Raw genomic sequence first — 20,364 nt, forward strand, 5'->3', positions numbered from 1 at the left:
CTCTCTTTCTGAATTTCTTTTGTCCACTAAAACATACATCATAAAGATATTGCGTTGTTCAAATTGTCATATCTGTTTTTACCTAAACTAATTATTATTTTATTTAAAATAAATAATTTATATGACGCTGTTTTAGGTGATTTAAATTTCTGCTAAAATATTTGTCACTTTGATTGTACAGCTCGATAAATTAGATGGTATGTTATACTTGAACGTGAGTGGAAGGGGAATTGGATTATTATCAGTAAAATTAAGATATAATGTAGCAGAAGATCAGAAAGAGACATGTCTAGTAAGTATTTAGATTTACACAACTGCTACTTTTTATTTATAGTCTTAAATTATAAGTACAGTATTATTTGGCTAAATAAAGTTTTCTATTTATATTAGTTCGAAACTACTGTACATGTTTCTGAAGTAAACAATCACTTTTCAACGGAAAAAAATAATCCTTATTGTAAAAAAGGTAACGCATTTCAATAGGTCTATGTTATAAAATTAATCATAAATTTTTATATCTGGTTATATATTTATTAGCTAGTGATGACTAATTTGAAGTGAAACAATTACCTTTTTTACTTTTATCGCTTAATTTTTAATTTTATTTAATTTATTTCATATATACAAATTAATAGAATGTGGAGAAGTCATAAATGTACACGAATTTCATTTCGTCAACAGTCCTCATTCGGTCAATCCTCAAAGTAAACTTATTTTTGAAGTTGAAATATGTAGCAGGTAAGTATCAGGTCAGTCCATAAGTTCGTGCGCATTTTTATCTACAAAAACAGCAACAAAAAATTTTAATCAAATCTTATTTCTATCTATAATGTATTCATCATTATTTTGTACAATTTCTTTCCATCTTGATGGTAGCTTTTTAATCCCGTCTTTGTGAAATGATTTCGGTTTTGAATCAAAATATTCAGAAATAGCCTTTTTTACATTGTTCTCATCCTAAAAAGTTTTTCCTNCTTTTCGTATAAAATATAACTTAAATAAATTATAAATTTCTTTAACGTGACAGCAGTCTAAAGATTCTACATGTCTGAATGCAATCTAGTATCTTGTGATTTTCTATGGACTCTTCAGATCATGTAATTATCACAATTCCTTACATTCATGCTTACAGATGCCTTTGAAATTTTTTAAACTGTTACTCCGCAATCACTAAGAAAGCCGTTTTAGCAAGCCAATTATGAGATCCACAATGGGCAATTGGATGGAGAGTAAAAGGTTTAACATATCCGATTTGATTACCTTTCAAAAAATGCTAAAGCTTTCTGACCAATCCAAGTTCAATCGCTGGTACACAGAGCAATGAGCTGTCATTCCGATTACTCGACAATCTTTTTTTCAGAGTAAAACTTCTTAACAATAGAATAGACGGTTTGTCCGGTGGCTTACCAATAAAAGTATGATCTAAATTGGAATTCTACAGTACATTACATATATAATAATATATTTGTTTATATCACACCTATCATGAGAACCAACAGGAACCAAACTGCTCTAATTTCTCTATATTAAATTTGGTACAGATGGAATTTTTTTTTATCAAAATGTATCAAATTTAATATTTTTTATAATTAACAACAAGGTATACAATTCTTACCTGAATATCATTGAAGCCAATATTACAATTTGTTTAATATGTTAGCTTAAGATCAAGACTAAAGGCAAAAGTTGACACGACACACTGCGACAGGTTTCTCAGACTGATGAAGATTTTTCTCAATACATGAGTCATGTTATCTGAATAACAACTTAAATATTTTTAGTTAGCGTCTCTAAACCATTTTAAAAACTATATTCATATATTATTCAAATAATTTATTACATAAAAACTTCACAAATGTTGTCCTTTTTCATGTATAACACTTTGCTGTAAGCACTAAAAACATCACCTTGCCTACTATTAATTTTTTGACCACAATCATGAACCGATTGTGGTCAAAAAATTAATAGTAGGCAAGGCAGTTAAGATCTGACATACAGTCTTGAATACAGACCATCTATGAAGAATTTCTGGTGTTGTTTGACCACATTTAATTACAAGTTTCCCAGAAATTTCGGCTGGCAACTTGAACTACCCCAGCCATCTCATTAAAGTTGCAGGAAAAAGATAACTCGTTGTTTAATACATAAATTACAAAGCTTTACTGTAGGATTTCCATTCGTATTCATAATTATATTAACAAAAGCATTAAAACGTTAACATAGGATGGATGACCAAGACAATAAAGGTACCTACTTGCTCTTCTAGAAACTCTGGATTGAAGTTCTAGTTAGGAAGAGTCTTACAAACTGATAAAAGCTGTGGTTAAAAGACTATCTTAACTTGCATACAGTAGAAAAAGTTTTCAAAATGGTTAACTAATTTATAAGCAATTTAAAAATTCATATGACTGTTTAATAACATAATGGCCACTTTTCATAAAAGTCGAATTATCACGTTAATTATATATATATATATATATAAGTATATAATTTAAAGTATCAAGAATTTAATTATATGTTGATTTTGATTCTCTGTAGATATCTTTCTACTGAAGATTCAAACATGACTATTATTGAGGCTGGAATATTCACTGGATTCAGTCCAATTAAAGGAGATTTAAATAATGTAAGTAAAATTTCGCTTTCAGCCACCACTGGTACATATTCTGTTGATACATATTCTGTTGGAATAAAATCACTGAATACTGGTCGTTGGCTGCACGTTTGCACTTAACCAATGAAATGACTCTGTAGGTTTATTTCATCTATCTAACATGTAATAAACGGTCAATTTCCCAATTTGCCCAATAAATAGGAAGAAGTTAGCCTAGAAATCATACATTCTTGGTAGAGTGTCGAAGTATTGTATTTGCCTATTTATATCAATTCATAAAATAGTTCAAATTGAAGATGAAGTTTTATTCCATCCACATTTTGGTATAGCATAATAAAACACACTTTTATTTCTTTACTATTTAAATTCATCCTTAATTTGATTAAATTGTAATTGCTAAAAACTACAATATTCTGACTTCATTATCATCCGGCAATCAAGCTATTATGGGCTTGGCTGTATGATGATTAAGTAGCATAGACCCACTTTTAAGATAAATAGGTTAATATAATTAAGGCTTTTACTTAAGTACCACATTGCATTGCAAAAGATACGAAACATACCTGTACATATTAGTTAAATACAGTAAGCTTCTCTTACTGTGTATACTGCCAGGATCAGAATGAAAATGACTGGGTATCACCCAGTCATTTTTTAAGTCTCTCCAGGTTAGACATAGCCTGGAGAGACTTAACAAATTCCTGTCGTCGTCCACTCAGACCAAATCATTGGAATGGTAGGTAGAAGCTGTAGCCATCTTCGACCATCCTTGAATTAACTCTATAGTACTACAGACAGATAAGTTCAGAATTTCTTGATAAAATATTTGAATACTCGCAAGTAATAATGATTCTATTATACTTTTTTGTAGATCGTTAATGATCACAAAAGTCCTGTTGACAGATATGAAATTAAAGATAGAAAAATTATATTCTATTTGGATCATGTATGTATGAAAAATTTATACTGTAATTTATACTGAATGTCATAGAAGTCAATTAACCTATTAATTAATATCTTACAAATGGTTAAATTATTCAAAACAACTTAATGTTCTTGGTACAAAACGATCTTTAAGTATCTTAATTCAACACTGTCTAGAGAAATATTTATCAGCTGAATTGTAACCGAATTTGGTATGGTAAAATTTTAGCAAATGCTGTAGACATTTCCATAGAAAAATATTTAATAAGTGTACTAAAACTTGTTGTTTGTAGTGTCATAATGACAAATATTTTATTTCTGTGCTAACGTAAAAATACTGTTTAATGTTGTTCTCATTCTGAAAATGAAAAATCTGAAGGTGATGAATAGTGTGTTCGACACCTGTCTATAACCAATACTTGGTGATTTTTCTTGCATGCAACTTGATAATCTTCCAAATTTGCAATATATCGTCTATAAACCACTATTCTTAAGTGGTTCCTCAAATAAAACTACTTTTATGCTATATGCAATACCAAACGACATGTTGCGGCGTCTTATTATTAATTTTTTATGGAAACATCTTTATGTTCTTTAACGTTGTCCATAGTACCAAATTTGGTTTTTGTTTGATTGCTAAATCTTTCTCTAGACAGCGTTAAATAAGGGTACTTATATATATGAATTAAGAAAACTTAATTATAGTTAAATGACTTACTGAGCCATCTTGTTTCATCAATTTTTTGTAAAATTGTGCTTAAAGATATACGTTTTTACATACCGTTAGTAACTTTTAATAATTACTCAAATTTAGATTTCACATAAATTGCCAATTTGTATTATCTTCCGTGTGATAAGAGATCATATTGTTGGAAATATGCAGTCCAGTGTTGTCAAAGTTTACGATTTCAGTAATGGTAAGTGTCCTTACTTTTCGTATAAAATATAACTTAAATAAATTATAAATTTCTTTAACGTGACAGCAGTCTAAAGATTCTACATGTCTGAATGCAATCTAGTATCTTGTGATTTTCTATGGACTCTTCAGATCATGTAATTATCACAATTCCTTACATTCATGCTTACAGATGCCTTTGAAATTTTTTAAACTGTTACTCCGCAATCACTAAGAAAGCCGTTTTAGCAAGCCAATTATGAGATCCACAATGGGCAATTGGATGGAGAGTAAAAGGTTTAACATATCCGATTTGATTACCTTTCAAAAAATGCTAAAGCTTTCTGACCAATCCAAGTTCAATCGCTGGTACACAGAGCAATGAGCTGTCATTCCGATTACTCGACAATCTTTTTTTCAGAGTAAAACTTCTTAACAATAGAATAGACGGTTTGTCCGGTGGCTTACCAATAAAAGTATGATCTAAATTGGAATTCTACAGTACATTACATATATAATAATATATTTGTTTATGTCACACCTATCATGAGAACCAACAGGAACCAAACTGCTCTAATTTCTCTATATTAAATTTGGTACAGATGGAATTTTTTTTTATCAAAATGTANAGAGGGAAATCAAGTAATTAAATTAATTTGTAATAAAATAAAACTTAAAGGAAGTGGGAAAACCCCACTTTCCGTTTTCCCCTCTCTGCCGATCATAGAGGCGATCGAACACCGTACCAAGGCACGAGAAGTTCGAGCTTAACAGACGAAAACAATCGATGAATAATGATGGGAGCGTGGAGTTAGGCGTTATCACCATAAAAAAAAATTAAAACGGTTTTGCTACTGTAATGACTCAGCTCAAAAGTCGAACCATTAATAATAGTAAGTCATATGATGACTCTCCTGCGCTGAAAGGTGTATAAAAGAGGCCCAAATTCAGGCATCAGAAAACTCCTCGGTAGACAGCACCGGCCTTGCCGAACTCCCAACGAACCATCCGATACGAGGAAAGCATCAATGGCGGACCTCATCGGCGGACAACAACAGTAGACATAAGTGGACTCATCCCGCAATAATCGCAAGGAAACATTTGACTAGAAGCGAACGCCATTTACCGGCGGACAACAGTGAAGGACCAAGCAAAGGTAAGAAGGAACTAGACCAGCCCTACTGAAGAAGACGGCTTTCTATTTCCTGGTATGTTATAGTTCGGATATCTCCCTGTTAGGCAGCCTCCTTGTTTTATATATAGAAATAGGCAGATTTATTGAATTAACTATCTCTTTGTGTCAAAATCGGCGGTGTATCGGACAAAATACACCTGTTGGCAAAACCCTACCCTAACTTAACGTAATCTAAGTTTTGACGATCCCCTGACCCTCACATAATATAGACATATTCACTCCAAAATACTCACAATATATAAAACACATGCACTGAAAAAAATCAGCAAGTACACATAACTCGCTCAGGAAATAAGTCATCTGTGGGGGATAGACAGGGTGCTTATTGTACTGTACCTGTCGTTCTTTCCTGTATAGGTGCCATATTACACACACTACACAAAAGCCTGGGAACATTACAGTAATACTAATAAGCGCAGAGCCCAAACGGTTAGGAGTTGAAAGTTGAAATCTGGAACACAGTTAGGGTAAGTCATGAGTACGTACATACACTAAAAAGGGGATTTTTTGGAAATTTCCCTTGCGGAAAAAGGGATAGGTTAAAGATTACCCCGAAGAACTCGGCTTCTACTGTACTATTTTACATACTTTTTTGCATTTTTGCTTACAATCGAATATATTTTTAGACCCTTCTAAACATTTTCAACGTTATTTAGTGTTCCATCGTATTTAAAGTTGGGTTCGCTTTATTCGAACTCTTCGTCTTAATGTTTGATTTTAAGTTCGAATTTATATTTATGCATGATTCGGGTAGATCCAGCTTATTTTTGAAATTAAGTGAACCTGAATAACTCAGAAAGGGTTACGAAAACGTTTGTTATTCATCACTTAGTGATACGATTAGTGTGACAGGTGAAAAGCTTGGTGATATTACGAGTTGACGGCTTTAAATGTATCTTTCCACTGCTCCCAGTGTTGTGCCATGCCAATGGTTTCATACATTGTATATCCTGTAATCATCATTACTTGGTCTGCCCACCTAATCCGTGCTAATTGCCTTATAATATGAAAATAATATGAGACAATTAACACAGTAAAAAATATACCGGTTAATAAATTAACGGGTATATAATCAGTTGTGTGAAAGAGTTCTTTGGTGGTGCTATCTAAAGTTTAAAATAAGTAATTACTGTTTAAGTAACTTTAAATCTTTTGAGTGAATGTGTAAGTGATTGTCTGTTTAACCTTACTTTGTGATACACTGCAAATCCAGGACTAAATAGTAACTCAGAAAAGCGAACATATAAACAAAATGAACACAATTAACTTTTGGATTCTAAGACTATTTTCAATTATTTTCGAAACTTACACTAAAGTGTCAATCTTAAATAGCCTTAACGGAGATGCCAAGAGGCCAAGATTGAAGCTTGTTATTGGGTCCTGGGATCCGAATAAGTCGAGAAACCTTAAGCATTTTTCACAAGAGATCCATCCGGGAATGTAACACCCAATTCTTCACTAGCTAGCCTGCTCCCAAATGAACTTGCTACAATAGGACCAGCTCTCTTTCTGAATTTCTTTTGTCTACTAAAACATATATCATAAAGATATTGCTTTGTTCAAATTGTCATATCTATTTTAACCTAAACTTAATTTTAAAATAAATAATTTAATTAAATATTTCGTATGTCTTCACTTTGCTGTAGGCACCAAAAACATCATCTTCTCTACCATTGGTTTTTTGACTACAATCGATTCAGGCAGTTAGGATCTGACATACAGACTTGAATACAGACCATCTATGAAGAATTTCTGGTGTTGTTTGACCACATTTAATTACAAGTTTCCCAGAAATTTCGGCTGTAAACTAGAACTTACATTCATATTCATAATTATATTAACAAAAACATAAAAAAGTTAACATAGGCTGGATGACCAAGACAATAAAGGTACCTACTTGCTTTTCTAGAAACTCTAAATTGAAGTTCTAGTTAGGATGAGTCTTACAAACTGATGAAAGCTATGGTTAAAAGACTATCTTAACGTGCAAACAATAGAAAAAGCTTTGAAAATGGTTAACTGATTTATATGCAATTTAAAAATTCATTTGACTGTTTAATAACATAATGGCCACTTTTCATAAAAGTCGAATTATTACAATATATAATTTGAAGTACCTAGAATTTAATTACATGTTAATTTTAATTCTCTGTAGATATCTTTCCACTGAAAATTCAGACATGACTATTATTGAGGCTGGAATATTCAGTGGATTCAGTCCAATTATAGGAGATTTAAATAATGTAAGTACTGTATAATTCAGCTTTCAACCACCATTCATATTCTGTTGGTGTTCTGATTACACGATTGGACTAGATAAATACGAGAAGACCAATGCAATCTGCAAGGGGTTGGCCCGATTAAGATGATAAACACACGAAGAAAATTCAGAAAAATCCATACAGCCAGCCCATTAGTCTGGTGCAAACCACAACCAAGTACCAATATTCAGCAATATTAAGACAACTGTGGTTCACACTACATTAATTAATGTCATCAAATATGTTACAGCTCTTCGTGAAAATTAACTTATGTATGAAGTATTTAAATTAAATTAAAAATAGTTTTGGTAAAAATACAATTTTGGAAATATTCATGAAGGTATATGCAATGAAATTAAAAATGATATACCCCAGTATGTGTCAAGTCATAATAATAGTTTGATTTCTTAGCAGTGGCTGAGTGAATAAAACCATTAAATACTGGTAGTTGGCTGCACGTTTGCACTTAACCAATGAAATGACCCTGTAGGTTTATTTCATCTATCTAATTTTAAATTCATTCTTAATTTCATTAAATTGTAAGTGCTAAAACTACAGTACATGACTTCATTATCATCCGGCAACCAAGCTATTATGGACTTGGCTACATGATGATTCAGTAGAGTAGACCTACTTTTAAGGTAAATAGGTTAATATAATTAAGGCTTTTACTTAAGTACCACATTGCAAAAGATATGAAACATACCTTTACATGTTAGTAAGGTACAGTAAGCTTCTCTTATTGCATATATGGCTGAAAAAGTTAAATAATACAATTATTCAATAAAATATTGTAATTTGAAGTATTTTCTGCCCCAAGGGCACTACGTAGTTCTTTTTATCATTTCCCTCACGGATTTGGCCAGGATCAGAATGAAAATGACTGTGTATCACCCAGTCATTTTTTAAGTCTCTCCAGGCCTGACATAGCCCGGAGAGACTTAACAAATTCCTGTCGTCGTCCACTCAGACCAGGTCATTGGAATGGTAGGCAGAGACTGTAGCCATCTTCGGCCATCCTTAAATTAATACTATAGTACTACAGACAGATAAGTTCAGAATTTCTTGATAAAATATTTGAATACTTGCAAGTAATAATGATACTATTATTCTTTTTTGTAGCTCGTTAATGATCACAAAAGTCCTGTTGACAGATATGAAATTCAAGATAGAAAAATTATATTCTATTTGGATCATGTATGTATGAAAAATTGATACTGTAATTTATACTGAAAGTCATAGAAGTCAATTAACCAATTAATTAATATCTTACAAATGGTTAAATCATGTTTTTTATACAAAACGATCTTTAAGTATCTTAATTTAACACTGTCTAGAGAAATATTCATCAGCTGAATTGTAACCGAATTTGGTATGGTAAAATTTTAACAAATTCTGTAGACATTTCCATAGAAAAATATTTAATAAATGTACTAAAACTTGTTTGCAGTGCCATAATGACAAATACTTTATTTCTGTGCTAACGTAAGGATACTGTTTAATGTTGTCCTCATTCTGAAGCTGTAAATTCTGAAAGTGATGAATAGTGTGTTCAACACCTGTCCACGACCAATACTTTGTGTTTCTTCTTGCATGCAACTTAATAATCTTTAAAGGCTTCCAAATTTGCAATGCATCATCCATAAACCACTATTCTTAAGTGGTTCCTCAAACGAAACTACAGTACTTTTATGCTATATGCAATACCAAACGACACGTTGCCGTGTATTATTATTAATTTTTTATGGAAACATCTGCATGTCCTGAAACCAAATTTATTCAAGTTATCCATAGTCCCAAATTTAGTTTTACTTCGATTGCTAAATCTTTTTCTATACAGCCTTGAATATGCGTACTTAAATATACGTATTGAGTAAACTTAATTATAGTTAAATGACTTTCTGAGCCATCTTGTCTTATCAATTTTTTTGTAAAATTATCATTAGATATATACGTTTTTACATACCGTGAGTAACTTTTAATAATTACTTAAATTTAGATTTTACACGAATCGCCAATTTGTATTATCTTCCGTGTGAAAAGTGATTATACTGTTAAAAATATGCAGTCCAGTGTTGTCAAAGTTTACGATTTCAATAATGATAAGTGTCATTACTTTTCATAACCAATATAATTTAAATAAATTATAAATTTCTTCAACGTGACAGCAGACAAAAGATTCTACATGTCTGAATGCGATCTAGTATCTTGTGATTTTCTATGAACACTTCAGATCAGGTTATTATCCCTATTCCTCACATTCATGCTTATAGATGCGTTTGAAATTTTTTAAACTCTTTCTCTGCGATCACTAAGAAAGTTATTTTAGCAAGCTCATTATGAGTTTGGTCAGACCCACAATGGGCAGTTGGGTGGAGAGTAAAGGGTTTGACATATCCGATTGGACCACCCTTCAAAAATTGCTGGAGCTTTCTGACCAATCCAAGTTCATTAGCAGGTACACAGAGCAATCGGCTGTTATTCTGATTATACGGCCATTAGTAATCTTTCTTTCAGGGAAAACTTGTTAACAATAGAATAGACGGTTTGTGTGGTGGCTTGCCAGTAAAAGTGTGATCTAAATTGTGATATTATATATGGAATTCTGCAGTACAATATATTTGTTTATATCACATTTATCATGAGAGCCAACAGGAATCAAACTGCCCTATTTTACCGAAACCACGTACAGTATTCGTGTGATTATATCCAACAGTGACATTGAGTAAAACAATAATCCAAATAATAAATTTAAAACTTATTTTAAATTTAAAAGTTAAGTAGTTTTAAATTTAAAACTTTATTAATCCAAGTATCTGATATTTGTAAGAATACAGTGAATAGAGGAGTTTACTGAATAGGGAGCAATGCCGATACAGACTTTCAACCTGTAGTGTGTTTCCTTGTCTGTGTAGAACTCTATACACAGATACGAGCTCAATCTCAATATCACTGTCTTCAATACAGTGTATATCTTCAGGATAACTCAGTAAAAGGAAGTCTCGAGGAATCAGATCTGGAAAATATGCAGGCCAATCAATTCCCTATTACGATATTTTCTATATACAGTACTCTCTGTAATACGACATATATCAGATAGGTGGGTATCAGATTTCAGCAAATTGTCGGATTACTGGGTTTTGAATGTATATGTTACTTTGAATGACCGATATCTGGCGAATGCCAACATTCTCCGGTGAATGTCAGCATTCACACAGTTGTTTCGTGTATGTACGAAATATTGGCTAAATATCATTATTTTTCACTTACACTAGCAAATGTCGACATTCAGCATGCACTGATGGTGAATGTTAAATAAAAATATTTTTATTACGTTAAGACAAAAATGCAACATTTTAATATGTGAAAATAAGAGAAAGCTTAAGTAACAGCACATTTAAATAAACTGTTGAACCTAAAAGAACAGTACATTTTTAATTATTAAAGAAACTAATACAATAATAAACTTACACATAAATTATGTGATTAATGTTATACAATTTTATTTATTGCAACAACTTAAACTGTTATGGCACTTTGAATTGCACAAGATTCCCTTGCTTTTACAACTGCATTTATTCGTGGAACACTTGTTTTTTGCAATGACAGCGTGTATAGCTTTGCCTCAACTTTTCGAATTAGCTGCAGCTGCTTCTCTCAGCGATAATTCTTGAGAAGAAATCTCATCTATGAAAAGTAACTTTTTTTTACAAATTACGAACTGATGACGTTATTACGTGATTACGAACTGATCTGTTAATGGTGTCTTTTATTTAGATATCACCGACGCCTTACCGACAACTCGTCTCATCCTCCGCCCCTCGACCTGACAAACCGATCCCCACCTCACGGAATCAAAAGACCTTGTCCTACTTCTGGCTACCCACAAAGGATTTGACGACAGACTGTCGCCTCTCTGTCGACATCAGCTTCTCGGGTGTCGTTTCGACCTCCACTAAAGCTTATCTGTGCTTGTCGACATACACCAGAGATTGTTCGAATGTATAATAATGTAACCAAATACTCGGACTTTCACCGACGTATTTTGTATGTGTCGACATTCTCTAATTTCGGTCTTTCACAGTAACATATATATGTACAGTAAAGTTAAAGACGCAGTTGGTTCACATATTAGTTTACATATTAATCACGACTGTAATCGTTTTGCAATAAATAACTAGCAATTACACTAAAGAATAAACACACATATCAGTCTCTCTCTGTCACAAACACCGACAATGGATACAACCAACATAAAAATTTCAAATGTGCTGTCCTGCTAAGTGTCAGATTACTGCATGCATGGGACTGACAAGTGACGGATTATAGAGACTCTNCCGAAACCGCATATTCGTATGACTATATCCAATGGTGACAGTAAGTCAAACAATAATCCAAATAATAAATTTAAAACTTATTTTAAAAGTTAAAAAGTTTAAATTTTAAACTTTATCTAACCAAGTATTTAATATTTCTAAAAATACAGTGAATAGAGGAGTTTACTGAATAGAAAGCAATGCCGATACAGACGTTCAACGTATAGTTTGTTTTCTTGTCTGTGTAGAACTCTATACACAGATACGAGCTCAATCTCCATATCACTGTCTTCACTACAGTGTATATCTTTTGAATATTTCACTGAAAGGAAGTCTCGAGGAATCAGATCTGGAAAAGATGCAGGCCAATCAATTCCCTTTTACGATCTTTTCTATATACATTAGTCTCTGTAATGACATATAACAGACAGGTGGGTATCAGATTTCAGCAAGTTGTCGGATAACTTTACTGTATATACGTACAGTAAAGTTAAAGATGGACTTGGTTCACATGTTAGTTTACGTATTTATCACGACTGTAATCGTACGTGCAATAAACAACTAGCAATTACACTAAAGAATAAACCCATATATCAGTCTCTCTCTGTCACAAACATCGACAATGGATAACATAAAAATTTCAAAGGTGCTGCCCTGCTAAGTGTCTAATTACTGGATGCATGGGACTGAAAAGTGACAGACTATAAAGACTCTACTGTAAATAAATTAGATATATTGTAATAAAGCATGATACCCTATATACTAATTTATAATTTGTTATTTTTCAGATCGACAATGTATTGTATTTTACAGTCCTGGCAGTTACAGTTCATTACTTTCGAATTTTTGCAAAAGATATCAATGTTACTGTAAATAAATTAGATATATTGTAATAAAGCATGATACCCTATATACTAATTTATAATTTGTTATTTTACAGATCAACAATGTATTGTATTTTACAGTCCTGGCAGTTACAGTTCATTACTTTCGAATTTTTGCAAAAGATATCAATGTGTCTGTNAACTAGCAATTACACTAAAGAATAAACACACATATCAGTCTCTCTCTGTCACAAACACCGACAATGGATACAACCAACATAAAAATTTCAAATGTGTTGTCCTGCTAAGTGTCAGATTACTGCATGCATGGGACTGACAAGTGACGGACTATAGAGACTCTACTGTAAATAAATTAGACATATTGTAATAAAGCATGAAACCCTATATACTAATTTATAATTTGTTATTTTTCAGATCGAAATGTATTGTATTTTACAGTCCTGGCAGTTACAGTTCATTACTTTCGAATTTTTGCAAAAGATATCAATGTGTCTGTAAAAATAATATAATTTATTTTATCAATGTTTTTACGAGTTATACGATATTATGACACAATTGTGTTATATTCTTATTTATATAATAAATTAAATTACTTTTAAAATAAAATTTCAAATGTACATTATCTTTATACAGGTCACTCAGATGTTAATTAAGAGATCGATCACGAGTATGGCTGCGTAGTCAGCCAAAAATGTTTGATTAATTAGTAAATACTCTGTACATCAGGCTTATTATTAAGACATCAAATACAGTAGAGCATCGATTATCCGTAAGTGAATCATCCGAAACGTCAATTATTCGAAAGAATTCCAGTCGGCAAATTTAAATTTTCGCCAGTGCTGTGGCGCTGCAATCTTTAGCTATGTCTTGGACTACTCAAATATTTTATGTTTTTGATACTAAATTAACTTCTGAAGTATAATTTTTTATTGTTTTTATATTTTTCAATATATTTATTTTGTTTGTACAAAATAAAAAAATGATTTTTTACGATACAATAGTCTTCGTTAGACTTAACATCGACGAAAATTCAACGCGAAACGACACGAAACGGAGAAAAATTTCAACATAAAATAGGAAATTAATTATCTTCTCAATAAACTTTATTCTAAAATCACTTTAAAATACTTAAAATTGTCATCAAACTTTTTTTTTGGCAAATTTTCAATCGAAATTTCTTAAACAAAATTTATATCAGCTGATTAATGATATTCAAGATGAACTTCATAATCTTCTTCCCAAGCAAATGTTACTCTGCATTTATTGCAATAGTAAGACGAATTAACTAATGGTTCGTGCATTGTTTTGTGTTCTTCTAAAGCCTTATGACTACAGAACACTTGATAACATATAATGCAATTAAATGGGTATAGATCGTGCATTGCACGATGAGCATCCAGGTTTGCTTTCGTTTGAAATTGACTATGACACACAAGACAAATCAATGGTCTGTATTCAGAATGAGTGGAAAGATGCTGAATGAAATGATTTTGTTGTTCGTAACGACGATCGCTGGAATAATCGCTGGAAATTACATTTGAACAACCCGTTGTATTGTTACTCGTTTCCATTCCAGAAAGGAAATTTTGATGGGGTGTTTCACACTGGTGTAGTTTCTGCCTCAAATGTCTTCTGCAATGACAATCTAATACCCATTCTTCAGGAAAACATATATTACATATTTTGCATTTGTAGATTGTTCTTCCAGTGTAGAGATTTTGATGATAAGTTAAAGAGCATTTGAACCTGAAACGTTTATTGCATATTCTGCACTCGTAGGGTTTTTCTCCTGTGTGAATTTTAATATGACGATTGAAATTGCTCTTCGAAGCAAAACATTTATCACATGTTTGGCATTTGTAGGGTTTTTCTCCTTTGTGGATTCTGAGATGAGAATTCAAATTGCTCTTCGAAGCAAAACATTTATCACATGTTTCACATTTGTAGGGTTTCTCTCCTGTGTGGGTTTTGATATGATATGATAAACCCTGTTTTCTAGTAAACGATTTATCACAAATTTCACATTTGTAGGTCATTGTACTATCTCTGTCTACCAATACCTACAAAGGAAACAGTGCATTTTAGTGCTATTCATTTATATTGCGATTTTTCCTTAAATTACAGTTAATAACTACACATACTGATAGTAATTTACATGTTTCAACGTACAATTTATCATGTTGACAATTCCCTACATTAAGAGTTATTTTTCAAAATAAACAGATAATAATTCCCATATTCAATACTGTAATTTTATATTGTAAAATGTGGATTTTTGTGTATAAAAGTGAATTTGAAAGTAGATGCAACTTACGTTATGGTATAGTGACAGACTGCTGCCATTTTGATTTTTTTTCTGAAATTTGTGGAACACGTATCTTCATTTTAAATGTAAATCGTTTCACATTTTTGCTCACAGAGCCATGTAATGTGTAGCGAACAATTTTGATAACTAAATTTTTTGTGAAGTCCTTTTTCGCATCCTTTGAATAGCATGTACACAAATTTTGACTTATTTGTTGGAGCTACAACGTACACAGAATACCACATTTTTAATGATGATTGAAGGATGTGATTGTACCTTTCCCCGGATTCATATACTTTCAAAGGTGACACATTCAGATGAGCCTAACGACCAAAATTTCTCTATTGAACGTAGAACTTAACATTACCAAAGATGCAAGAAAAAGGGAGGACCCCCCCGAATAAAAGAAAAATCGATGACAACAAAGACAGTTTGCAGTCTCGAGTTAGTTGGTCAGTTAAGGTTCGCTATCTCGTTAGTCACCAATTTCGACCCTCTTGGATAGTTCTGCAGTTCCACTATTTGGGACATCGGACAAATTATTCCCGGATTTACATCTACTTAGCTGCAAAAGCTATCCCCCATCTAGAGACACATTACAAACGCTTTGCAAATCTATAAAATCTTTGGAACATCTCCAACGCCATCCATTACCCCTCTTGAAGTCCCTAGGATAAAGTTCAACTCTGAAAATTCTAAGGTATTTATCAACTTCGCATCTGATTGTAAACTGTCTCTCGGTTAGGGATCCGATACGAATTAACTGAGAACTATACGGATATGCTATTTAAATTAATTTATTACGTCTAGCTATCCTATCGTGTTTTGTCTTGTGTTATTATAAGCCTATATTTTTGGATGTATTTCCTCCAACTCCCCCAGAATAATTTCCAAGATGCAGAGCCAAGATGATCGGAAAGAAAATAAGCATAATCGTTTTCCAAGTGCTCCGGAAGCTAAATGTTCAAAGATAGAGCATTACTTTAAGGGGCAATCTACTTCGAACATTGATAAAGAAGGAATGTTATCCTTACGACAGTGTTTAGAATCACAGTTAGTGCTGCAGTTGAAGTGTATCGAAGATAACTTGGCTAATTTGGAATTGACTAAACAATTAACTTTGTCCTTAGTAAAAAAACTGAACAACGCCCTTTCTAAATTGTTTTTGCGTTTAATAAGTTAAAACAACACAATTAATTTCATTTGGATGATGTTGGCGACACTCCTTCGCATACAATATACAGGTCAATGCTTCCAAAAGGAGCTATTTAATGTCGTTTAATGAACCAGGAATGTATAGTAAACTTATTGTGTAAGGAATTGGACGCAATTAATTTATGAGGGCAAAATATTGTTGGTATTTCCCAGGGGTAATTCCTGACTAAAATTTTTTGGCATGCTAAAACTTATAAGAATAATAGGCCCATCTCCAGCACTAAAAAATAGGCAGAAACGTCATATGATGTGAATGAAAAAGTATGGACTATTATAAAGCCCCTATACCTGCACATGAAATATATTAGAATGAAAAAGTATTAAAAATTTATGATAATAATTCAATTTTTGTAGATCCTTGACACAAAGGACCCAGGGCTTAAGCCCTATTAATCCCGACGTAGATCCGCCCCTATACACAATACACGTATGTTTACTGGGTACCACAAACATGGCACCGACTTAAACGGCTAACTGCTAGCTGCCAATATAAAAGCTAACAAATGGTAAAAGTTTTTACTCGTTAGAATAACTTATTATTGGCATATTTCTTCTTAAATAAAAAGTATATTGAGAGTCGAAACTTTTTCTTAAGCATGCGACAATATTAAGCAAGCGCTGAGTATATCTCAACTTCATGTTTTAGCTTACGCTAGTTTAGAATATCATTTAGACACCATACATTTTTTGGAATTCTTATGGCTTTGGTACTAAAAGTTTACTGTTCTCTCAAAATTTAGCACCTGAGGTCAAGTATTTCGTGTTGAATCTCTCCCATTTTCTCATCATTTTCCAGTGAGATATATTTATCTACTGGTAATAGACCCTCTTGGATAGAGAAGTTTCGTTTTGCTAGGACCCGTTTTGTTTGTAGTAATTTCAAAGTTGAAATGTTCTAGGATGCTTTCAAAATAAAAACTTTGAACTCGAACTTCTCAATGATTTTTACAACTTAATTATATCCTGTCTCCCCCTCTGGAGCCTTTCTGTTTTGAGATCATCATCGACTCGATAAAGTTGATGTTCTTCTGTCGCCTTTCTGGCCTCGAGAGATCGATCCCACCATTACGCAATTAGATCTGAATTGGGCCTAGATTTCTCTCCAAAACGTTTTGTTAAACAAACCCTTACCTTTTTGAAAAATATCTTTCAAAAACTATACTAAAAGGGATATTAAACTGGAGAGACTGCTTAATAGAATAGATATTTTATCTTTTCTAATTGACCCATTTGCAGATGTTACGAAATTGTACACCAACACTATCTTATGTGAATTTGATTATCTTTTTTCTTTAGAGAAGAAAGAGGCTACTCAAAGCCAAATACCATACGTGGTACTCGGAAATACTAAATAACTGTCGGTGTCTATATGTATATTATCAACAACTGCCGTTTATTATAAAAAAACGATTGCTCAGATTCGACTAAACAAGTATCGTTTAGTATGGAAAAATTTGTATGTGTTCATCAGTAATTTATGTTTATTGTATGCAGAATAGTGCAACGCTGAAGCATTATTTCTTTGATCGTTAGAATTTGGCTCATCTTCGTTTATTAAGTATTAATTTCTAAATAACTGATAAAGAATATAAGCTTTGCCCGAAGATCTAATTTTGTTTTTTTAATCCACCGAATAAGACACCCTTCATTTAACAATTTTGATTTCACTTACAACAATACGAAGTTTTAATTGTAAGAGATTACTCTGATTTTAAAATATTTCATATACTCACACAATATAAAAATCCTTACTTTCTCTTTGAATTTCCGTCGACTTACACGAACAATTCACTTTATCTTCCAGCACCTACAAGCTCACATACGTCGATTATTTAACGTAATTTGCATAAATAGGCGTTGTGTTTTAAATTTGAATAACCGTAAATATGATTGAAAATATTATTTCTTTATATATTTTAGTATTATAAAAATTACTTACTGTAATTTATATTTAATACTTTTTCGTCTTTTTATGTTTAAAAATTTTACAAAATTTGAAATCGTTTTATTCAATATGGAGTTATTTACAAACTTTTTTGACAAAATTAAAATGAGTTTATTAATACATATTCTTTCACACTTTCACAATTTTTAGGTGTTTAACAAATTGTCAATGTCCTTAATATTTGCCAATTATTAAAAGTTAAATAATACTTTTTGTCATTTTAATTATTGCTTGGTTGGAGTGCCGTAACTAGGGCGGTGCCAGCAGTGCCCAGGCACAGTGCTTAGAAATGACCTGGACCAAGTTTTGGGTCATAGTTTTGGGGCGTAGTTACAGAAACTCGCACCGGGCCCGTAAAAGGCTAGTTACGGCGCTGCTTGGTTGCCCAGAAAATTGAAAATGTGAGTATTTTTGATCGGAGTTTACGAACCAACATGTCTGAAAACTTGGCTCGTCGTGCATGGAAAAACTTTTAACGTTTTATAATTTAGCTACGGACTTCTGCAGATATTAAGAGCATTATTACCATCTTCACATCTCCATTTAGTTCACCATCATTGTCTTCCTCGTCTACTTCTTAAAAATCAAAACCACTCCTTTATTACCATCATGTAAGAAATTTGCTGTCAGATAGTCTTGTTGAAACATATTCAAGTATATCAGCGTTACTGGGAAATAACTTCTATACATTTCTCTCTTACGGGTAGAAGGAACAAGAACTCAATTGGATACAGTTATGCAACAAATAAATTGTGGTTCCTCATTTAATTGATAAGTAGAGTAATGAGGAAATTAGTTGCAAGAGTCTTAATAAAGCACAGTGAGAGAGAACTGAGCGGTGGTACTCGCAGACGGTAAAAACGGGAGCATAAGGTATAAAAAAGAAAATCGTTACAGTGCGTAAGAAGCTTCAAAATTTATGATTCAAGTCGGATCAGCGCTCACAAAAAATGCCACTGGTTGCACTGGGGCAAATTTATAAACGGTTCTTAAATACAGAAAATTATGGCCGCATACGAAATCCATTTAACATAATTGGTATATCGAGTTGTGAATTATCGTTACAGATTCAGATTCAGATATTTATTTTGTATATGTCACAAGACATATCCCGGTGCCGCTTGTGCATAACCGGGTGAATACAAGTATATAATATTAATTACCGTATTTTTCGCCGTATAAGACGCACCGGCATATAAGACGCACCCAATTTTAAAGGAGGCAAATTCAGAAAAAAAAAGATTATGAACCAAATTCTGTAGTAAAATATTTTATATCAACTGTATAAAGTTAACAGCAGTTAAGAAAAATTTTATGTCAACCATGTAACATACTAAGAGCTATCTTTACTATCATAAACAGTCTCTTCTGCTTTGACATCTTTACTATCATAAACAGTCTCTTCTGCTTTGACATCTTGATGGGGTGGTATGAAATATGATATACTTCATTCAGATATACCATACTACATATATCACTGCTATTAGCTGAGCGCAGAGACGAGTGCCTTCACCCGCTCCCGTGCTGGCTTACGAGACTCTAAAAAGTGCACAAAGCCAGCGCGGGAGAGAGCGAAGGCACGTGCCTCTTCGCCCAGCCAATCGCAGCGCGAGGCAAAGACCGCACAAAGCCAGTGCGAGGCAGAGCGGAGCTTCCTGGTATCAGACGGCGCCAAGAGGTGGAAGGGAACGGAGTGGCCGAGTATTCCTGCGGTTATGTATGTATGCAGAAGTGGAGGGGCAGCGGAGGGCCATGGTGGGCTTTTGTATTTGCCGTATAAGACGCAGGCACTTTTTTCCCCCCGATTTTGGAGAGAAAAAGTGCGTCTTATACGGCGAAAAATACGGTA

General features: G+C 32.8%; 1 protein-coding gene across 1 annotated transcript in view; it reads left to right on the top strand.

The window, feature by feature from the left end:
* LOC111626723 (complement C3 alpha chain-like) overlaps positions 1-13,366 on the top strand; it is a 19,933-nt gene extending 6,567 nt beyond the window's left edge. Inside the window, exons 6-12 of the mRNA XM_023370204.1 lie at positions 182-292; positions 391-466; positions 636-738; positions 2,539-2,626; positions 3,486-3,560; positions 4,353-4,455; positions 13,146-13,366. Coding sequence (XP_023225972.1) covers positions 182-292; positions 391-466; positions 636-738; positions 2,539-2,626; positions 3,486-3,560; positions 4,353-4,455; positions 13,146-13,366 — 777 coding nt within the window. The remainder of the gene's footprint in view (positions 1-181; positions 293-390; positions 467-635; positions 739-2,538; positions 2,627-3,485; positions 3,561-4,352; positions 4,456-13,145) is intronic.
* The last annotated feature ends 6,998 nt before the right edge of the window (positions 13,367-20,364 follow it).

The sequence above is a fragment of the Centruroides sculpturatus genome, unplaced genomic scaffold (assembly GCF_000671375.1).
Source record: "Centruroides sculpturatus isolate CEXI.00-Female unplaced genomic scaffold, Cexi_2.0 scaffold438, whole genome shotgun sequence".
Taxonomy (NCBI): domain Eukaryota; kingdom Metazoa; phylum Arthropoda; class Arachnida; order Scorpiones; family Buthidae; genus Centruroides; species Centruroides sculpturatus.